The sequence below is a fragment of the Cajanus cajan genome, chromosome 4, assembly GCF_000230855.2.
Source record: "Cajanus cajan strain Asha chromosome 4, NIPB_CcT2T_4, whole genome shotgun sequence".
In the NCBI taxonomy this organism is placed as follows: Eukaryota; Viridiplantae; Streptophyta; class Magnoliopsida; order Fabales; family Fabaceae; genus Cajanus; species Cajanus cajan.
This window is the reverse complement of record NC_138520.1, coordinates 1,922,453-1,931,256: the sequence shown is the minus strand read 5'-3', so window position 1 is coordinate 1,931,256 and position 8,804 is coordinate 1,922,453. Positions and strand designations below refer to the sequence as shown.

At 35.3% G+C, this 8,804-nt stretch overlaps 1 protein-coding gene across 1 annotated transcript; it reads left to right on the top strand.

The window, feature by feature from the left end:
• Positions 1-200: 200 nt before the first annotated feature.
• Positions 201-7,600, top strand: LOC109814543 (coatomer subunit gamma-2). The gene is made up of 18 exons (XM_020379002.3): positions 201-389; positions 836-933; positions 1,024-1,074; positions 1,152-1,265; positions 1,378-1,578; positions 1,665-1,766; positions 2,598-2,705; positions 2,783-3,016; positions 3,257-3,507; positions 3,608-3,779; positions 3,881-4,036; positions 4,151-4,201; positions 4,835-4,975; positions 5,046-5,243; positions 5,340-5,471; positions 5,551-5,724; positions 5,927-6,166; positions 7,079-7,600. Exons 1-18 carry the CDS (start codon positions 344-346, stop codon positions 7,271-7,273), a joined length of 2,664 nt encoding a protein of 887 aa, XP_020234591.1. The 5' UTR covers positions 201-343; the 3' UTR covers positions 7,274-7,600.
• Positions 7,601-8,804: the final 1,204 nt, after the last annotated feature.

Here is an 8,804-nt window from a genome sequence, read left to right as displayed (position 1 = left end):
GAAAAACGTATTCAACAAAAAAAATATATACCTTAGCAATTATATTGTTAACACTTATTACGAAGAAGGTAGGTTATGTACCAATAACATATTTATAAAAATAAAAAATAAAAAAATTGAATGAATATATTGAAGGATCTGCGTACAGAAATTGGAAATAAAAATAAAATAAAAAATAAAAAATATTAATTGGAAGCTGAAAATGTAATGATTGTTGGTAACTGGATCTGCATCCTCGTGCGTTTTAGAGAGGAATTTCATTCGTCTTCTTGGTTAGCACTGCTTCATTCATAAACTCGAGTGGTGCATTCGCAGACACACGGATCTCACACATTCACCGCTCATGGCTCAACCGCTTGTGAAGAAGGACGATGACCGCGACGACGAAGGTGCACTTCTTTTCTTCTCCTTTCGTAATTCGATCCGCTTTCTTTCTTATTCGCGCTTTGCGTTTTCCTTTCTATTCATTGCCACTGCTCGGTCAATCTCTTTCGCTTCCAGATCCGCGTTTCATTTCCATTTCCAAATGCTATAGTAGGGTTCGCCTACTTAGATATCTCAATTCTCAACATCGTTGGATTGAATCTCATGTTTCTCCTTTCTCGTTTCGATTCCTTATCCTTTGTGAATACTTGAATCGATCTCTCCTGACATAATTCGCAATGCAGATCGTGAAATAAGTTTCCTGTCATTAGTTGATAGTTTTAGCTCTTTGATAGGTTTTTCTTTTTTATTTGATGAGTCAGGGTGATGCATTGTGATGATTCCTACTTATTAGTATTGATGTAATTACGAGTTAATTGTACATTGTGATGTGGTTTTGGTTGTTGAGCAGCTGAGTATTCCCCCTTTCTGGGAATTGAAAAGGGGTCTGTGCTTCAGGAGGCCAGGGTTTTTAATGACCCTCAACTAGATGCTAGGAGATGTTCACAGGTTTGTGTCGTAAACTAGAGGATGTTTATGTTTTCATCTAGTTTCAGTGGTTGAATTCTGCTTCTGCTTGTTTTGTTATCTTGTTTCCAGGTTATTACAAAACTCTTATACCTACTGAATCAGGGAGAGACGTTTACAAAGGTATGGAATGATATCCATCACCATGCTTATTTGTGGAATTATGTTAGAGACGCCTCTTAATAATTTTATTTTGTTAGGTTGAAGCCACAGAAGTTTTCTTTGCCGTGACTAAGCTTTTTCAGTCTAAAGATATGGGATTAAGGAGAATGGTCTACCTGATGATAAAGGAGATCTCTCCCTCTGCAGACGAGGTTTTGTGCTCTTATGCAAATGTTTCTTTTTTCATTAGATTCTTGGGTGTGGTCTATGATCTGGGTTACTAACTTAGATTATGAATGTTCTATCTCATTAATTTTTAAATAGGTTATCATCGTCACAAGCTCTCTCATGAAGGACATGAATAGCAAGATTGATATGTATAGGGCAAATGCCATTCGAGTGCTTTGTCGTATAACTGATGGAACCCTCCTTGCACAAATTGAGCGGTATTTGAAACAAGCAATTGTAGATAAAAATCCAGTTGTTGCAAGTGCTGCTCTAATTAGTGGCATTCATCTACTCCAGGTAATACTCATACTAATTTCTTTTTGTAATTCTATATATCCTCATATCCATGCATGCTGCTTGCTTACTCGAGTTCCCATTTACAGACGAATCCTGAAATTGTAAAAAGATGGAGCAATGAGGTTCAGGAAGCTGTTCAATCAAGAGCAGCCCTTGTACAATTTCATGCACTGGCTTTGCTACATCAGGTATGCTTCCAGAATCATTTGGCTCTGTAGAGTATTTTGGTGTATTAAAGCACCTCAGAAATTTGTCATCATTCTTGGGTCCTTTAGTGTATCAAGGTTTGCGTGCTGGCTTGTATCTTTCTACTGCTGGTGCATTTTCTTGAATAGTCACTACACTTCAAGGCTTATCACAGCTGAACATCATGAATAAGCTTCTCTTCATTCTTTCCAAAACAACTTCCAGCAATTAAGTACATTTCTTTCAGATACGTGAGTGTTGAATTTGACTATACGACAAGAAAACAAAACTTCTTAAACTTCACCCGAAGAAGTTAATATTTCTTTGTTTGGTCCCTGGTCCATGTTATGTTACCATACTTTCTTTTATGGCTAATTTTATTTAGCATATCATAGTTATACTTCTAGCTTCAACTTCAGCATCAATTTAGAAGTGGTTGCTTCTTATGGTACAGTGAAAAGTTTTCAAGGTAGAGTATCTGTCTAGATATCTGTTTATATGGTTCTTCAAGTTTTTCAAGTTTTGGATGCTTTGAACCACATGCTGATAAATAAGTAGAAAGTTGCCTGAATTGATCATATACTGCTGTAAAGTTTTGCACTATCTGAACCTTTACATGTCTAATGTAATTATCTTGTATAATTACAGTTCAAGCTGGACCATGATGGAAAATTCTATTAATTATTTTCTATTCCTTTAAAGTCATATAATTTTTTTATGGCACGTCATTTTAATTAATGTTGCCTTCTTGGAAGCCTACTTCCTTATCATACAAAATACAAGTATAAATTCTAAAGAGAGTTAGTGGTACATGGTGACTTGAACCATTGCAGATTCGACAGAATGATCGGCTAGCAGTTAGCAAGCTGGTTACCAGCTTGACAAGGGGAAGTGTTCGCTCACCTTTAGCACAGTGCCTTTTGATCCGTTACACAAGTCAGGTGTGTTTCCTTTCACGTGTAATTTAGTACTGGGATGATATTTATTTTCTTATATTTATCTTCCACCATATATGTAGGTTATTCGTGAATCGGGCAATAATACACAGTCAGGGGAACGCCCCTTTTATGACTATCTCGAGAGTTGCCTTCGCCACAAGTCGGAGATGGTGATTTTTGAAGCGGCCAGGGCAATAACAGAGCTCAATGGTGTAACAAGCCGAGAATTAACTCCAGCAATTACTGTTCTACAGCTATTCTTAAGTTCTTCTAAACCAGTCTTAAGATTTGCTGCTGTCCGCACCTTGAACAAGGTAAGCCTGCTTTAATTACTCAAACATCACAAAAGTAATTTTTATGCTGTCATAGAATTTGAAAAAGGATATTTAACATGGCTCCTGAGCCTCCCTGTCCATGGAACGAGTATTTTGCTTTTTCCCTTTTATGATATGGAAAATCAAGATTTTCAGTGTTCATAACTATTCTGATGAGATTTATCATGGTCCAATTTGGCAGGGTTTTTAACCATTAAGTGTGACTTTGAAACTTTGCAGGTGGCAATGACACACCCAATGGCAGTCACCAACTGCAACATTGATATGGAAAGTTTAATCTCTGACCAGAACAGAAGTATTGCTACGCTTGCTATTACTACACTTCTGAAGACAGGAAATGAATCGAGTGTGGATCGTCTTATGAAGCAGATTACAAATTTCATGTCTGATATTGCTGATGAGTTCAAAATTGTTGTTGTTGAAGCAATAAGATCATTGTGCCTGAAGTTTCCTTTAAAATATCGATCTCTGTACGTGTCCCTGAATAGTGTTTTTGATTCCCCATACGCCTTATTTATGTCCTAAATGAATGTTCTAAGCTAATGGTTTGTATTCTGCTATTATTTTCAGGATGAACTTCCTGAGTAATATTCTTAGGGAAGAAGGTGGTTTTGATTACAAGAAGGCAATTGTAGATTCAATTGTGATTCTCATTAGAGATATCCCTGATGCAAAAGAAGCTGGCTTGCTTCATCTTTGTGAGTTCATTGAAGATTGCGAGTTCACATATTTGTCCACACAGGTGTTACTTTTGGCTCGTACTTCATTATTCACAGTTTGTGCATTTCTTTTTTTTTCTGGAATTCGACTTTTTGTTGTTAACCATTTTGTTCCCTTGTACAGATACTTCACTTCCTGGGAATTGAAGGACCAAAGACATCAGACCCAAGCAAATATATTCGCTATGTTTATAATAGAGTACACCTTGAGAATGCAGTTGTTAGGGCCAGTGCTGTGAGCACACTGGCAAAATTTGGCGCTGCAGTTGATGCATTAAAGGTGTTACTTGATTTTGTTGTTTTGTTGGCAGTGATTTTCTCTAAATATTTCATAATATTTTTTGGGGATATTTGGTGCTGACTTAACTTAAAATCTCATACTTTAATCTTTCAGCCCCGCATATTTGTTCTGCTAAGGCGATGCCTATTTGACAGTGATGATGAGGTGAATTTCTTTACCTTGTTTTATGTGGCATTTCTATAATTACGTGGTTTGAGTTTGAGATACGTTAGTTATATGGGTTTCTTGTACATCGTATTTAGTATTTGTTGCTCATACATGTGAGCATAAAATTTAAATTTTTGAATTGTTTAAATCTTTCAAATATATGCATGTTTGTCCACAAAACTAAAATATTCATATTAGATACTCAAAATTTCAAAATTATGAATGACATCCCCTGTTTGGTACTCAGCCAATTATCAGCATTTACTAAGCTAAAATAGTCTGAATAGGTTGATTACTGTATCAACAGTTAGTAATAGTCAATTAGATTATTAGAACAGACTGGACAGTGGACATAATAAAGAGTAGGTTTTAGACTTCCTTGGGGAGGGAGAGAACCAGGTGTCTCAAATATGTGGGAATCATAAAGACAATTCCATGGTTCTGACAGTTCTGTATCACTTTGATACTGATCAAGGCTGTTTATGCAATAAAATCTAGCTGTTTATCACTTCATTCTATTTCTGGTCCAGATTGACCACCCCACCTCCCAAAAGGGAGCTTTTTAAGTTCTGAATATTTTTAAAATTGTAACTGCTTTGATACATATCTGGCATTTTAATTTCTTTGTAGGTTCGGGATAGGGCAACACTTTACCTGAACACAATTGGAGGTGATGGTTCAGTTGTTGAGACTGATAAAGATGTAAAGGACTTCTTGTTTGGGCCATTTGATATCCCACTCGTCAATCTGGAGACTAGTTTGAAAAATTATGTAAGTCCTCAGCATCATTCTTGCTTATCGATGGCAATAGTATATCATCTCGTGTTTAATATGAATGTAGGACCCTTCAGAAGAAGCTTTTGATATTAAAGCTGTGTCCAAAGAGGTCAAGTCCCAGCCACTTGCAGAAAAGAAAGCCACTGGTAAAAAGCCAACTGGTTTGGGTGCTCCTCCAATTGGTCCCCCATCAACTGTAGATGCCTATGAGAGGATGCTTTCAGCCATTCCAGAGTGTGCAAACTTTGGGAAGCTTTTTAAGGTTCTTTCACTTGATTCTTCTTCCGCAATTCTATATTTTTATGTTTTTCTTTCTATATTTAATGTGGTATGTATTTTGATGTTGCATTTTCACCAGTCCTCAGCACCTGTGGAGCTTACTGAAGCTGAGACAGAATATGCAGTTAATGTCGTTAAACACATTTTTGATAGGCATGTTGTGTTCCAGTACAACTGCACAAACACGATACCGGAGCAATTATTGGAAGATGTATGACTATTATAGAAGCTTCAAAATTTCATTAAATAATCCAATTCCAGGTCTTTGTAATTGTTTTTCCCTATTACAGGTTGTTGTGATTGTGGATGCTTCAGAAGCAGATGAATTCTCAGTTTTGTTCTCCAAGCCTCTCAGGTCTCTTCCTTATGATTCACCTGGACAGACTTTTGTGGCATTTGAGAAGCCTGAGGGAGTGCCAACTTTTGGAAAATTTTCTAACATCCTGAAATTTATTGTTAAAGAGGTATTGTCCTCTTTATTTTGTGAAGATTTCTAGTTTTTTTATTATTAATTTATTATTATTATTATTATTTGACATCATGATTTATGTGTATATTTCAATCATGAAGCTTGTTTTTATTTTTCTCCTTTTAGGGAATTTGTGGAGAATAACCTATTATAATTTTGTACAAATCTCATCTCTACATAAACTGGATCCTCTTCAGGTTGACCCAACCACTGGCGAGGCTGAAGATGATGGTGTTGAAGATGAATACCAGTTGGAGGATCTGGAGGTTGTTGCAGCAGATTATGTGTTGAAAGTGGGGGTGTCTAATTTCAGGAATGCATGGGAAAGCTTGGGCCCTGATTGTGAGCGAGTGGATGAGTATGGGCTTGGTCCTAGAGAGAGCTTGGCTGAAGCTGTATATACTGTTATCAACCTACTTGGCTTGCAGCCCTGTGAGGTGAGTCGATGACGTCAATTACTGCTTTGATAACTCTATTTAGACCACTTTATTTAATTTGTGTATCTTTGCATGTGTGTTGCGTACAGTGGTTGCACGAAGTGTTTTACACAAACGTTTTTAACCTATGACCTCCTGTTAATTTCGTGAAGCCCTTCCCACTATCCCCATTAGTGCCTAATTTTATTAAACTGATTATGAGAAAGCAAGGTGATCATACAATTTTTACTGTAACATAGTGTTACTATAGTTTGATTGTTCTTGTTAGATGCTTTAACATTATACTTGTTGCAAATTCGTTTTCCATGTGGGATTTAGAGGATAAACTGAAAATTGGCATTCTCATATATAAATTGATGTATAAAATTCATAAAAGATGTAAAGACAGTTGGTGATATAAAGACTTAAATGTTCGAACCAAGCCTAGTTCCTTAGAAGGATTTGAAGTTGAACTTCACAGGAAGCCCATTCATGCCCGTAAAATGCCATTTCAGCAGCATGCTTGTCTGCACACAAAGTTAGAAGATATTCTTAGGCGCTTTGTAGTAAGAGACTTTTTACTTCATGGCACATAAAGATTAAGCCATTGTGTGCTTGTTTGATATTCTAACAAAGATGCTAATGCAATTGGTGAGTATAAGTATATAGACTTTATAGTGTCACTCAGCCATGTTCATTTGAAAGATTTGAAAGTTAACTTAGAGACACAGCCAAACTCCCGATATCAAGGTGGTACATGCATGCATGTAGACTTGACGCTATTGTATGCGCAGAGAACCTAAATTAGAAACGATTCATAGGTGCTTCTATTACTCCATGGCACTAGAATCTCACCTCATCTAGACACTTGGCATGTAGATTCACCATGGGAAGGTGACATTTTTATAATTTTGATTTGCTGATCATGTGCAGGGCACAGAGGAGGTTCCACCCAATTCAAGATCACACCAATGCTTATTGTCAGGTGTGTTCATAGGGAATGTAAAGGTGCTTGTACGGTTGTCTTTTGGACTTGATGGTCCAAAGGATGTTGCAATGAAACTGGCAGTCAGATCGGAGGATGAAACTGTGAACGATGCCATTCATGAGATTGTGGCAAGCGGCTAGTCCAGTGAGTCAATAAATATTGACTTAATTCAATTCAACCCCTTTTTTGGTTAATGAGATTGGAGTTAAGCAGGCATATAGATTGACGTTTGTAAAGAATTTCAAAATTGTAATTGTTTGTCCTTCACTCACTGCATTCTTGTTAGACTAGCAACGATCACTTCGGGCCTATTGCAGTACACTTCACCATAATTATACTTCATTTTTTTCCTTGTAGTGAATGTAAGATGAATTTTGAGGATTTACCTTAATCAATGTTTGTGTCCTCAATGAATTGAATATTTGTTGAACAGTAATTGTTTAGTACAGAAGACATGTTTTATGACCCGGTCGAGATTTACGCTTGTGCATGATTATGTTTGATTCAGTTTTGTTTTTTCCTTAAAAGATATTTTAAAATTAAAGTTCAAAATAATAATCCTATAAGTAGAAGTTTGGCAGTGTTAGTTTAAAACTTATTTTAAATTTATTCCTACACTATAAATTAAAATTCTTAATTTAGAGTGAAGTTTTCATTTTCTTTACTCTCTAAATTGACTAGTTAGATTGGGGGTGTTATGAAACTGTATGCTAAAATATATAAGGAAAAATTTTCATGAACGTCATCTTAATTACCAAATGAAGTATCTCACGTCTTTAATCATTTAGAATATATTTTATTCATAATTTTTATAAAATTTTAAGAGCAATACTAGATTTTATAGAAAGATGTATTTTTCGTAATGCAATAATGGTTTAGTTCGTATATTTAAAATAAAGGAGTTTTTTCCACCATTTTTTTATGGAATTACCAGATATTAGAGAAATAGAATATTTCGTTTAATACCCATCAATTAGTTAAATCCATATACTTCCCATTTGTGTTTTCTTCTATTTTAATATCACATTATTACATTTTTATTTATGATGCCAAATCATGTTCAATTCTAATTTGACCGGATTGATCCTCATATCATAAAGTGTCTTTCACCAATTTTAGGGTTTAAACCAATTCAACCACTTCGCTAATAAAACAAAAACATTCAGTTTTAACAAACTAAAGTGGAGAGTTGAAGCATTTTTACCGTAATTGTTGATGACAGACTGGACACGACATGAATGTCAGTACTCGGGATATCGCACTTTGAATTGATTGTTTAGTTAGGGGGAAACTATTTTCTTCATTTCCTTTTTACTCCATTTATTCTATTTCTCAAGTTTTTGAAAGAAACGAAGATGAAACATATTTTAGAGTAACTGTTATTTTCTTAATAACTTAGCAATAGAAAAAAAAAATAGAAAAAAATAATAGATGATATTTTCTCGAAGTTAGGTCTTGGTTTTTCACGTTAGATTCGGCTTCTTCTTATATGTGATAGGGTATTATTTTCGATAGTAAAATATATTGTTTTCAAGATAAAAAAGATTACAAAAATAGTCGTAATAAAAATTAAACCTAGATCTCCATGTTTCTAACTACCTCAATCTCTCTCATCCAACTACTAAACTAACTCTAGTGATTTTTCAATAGTAAAGTATACCTATAACTGTT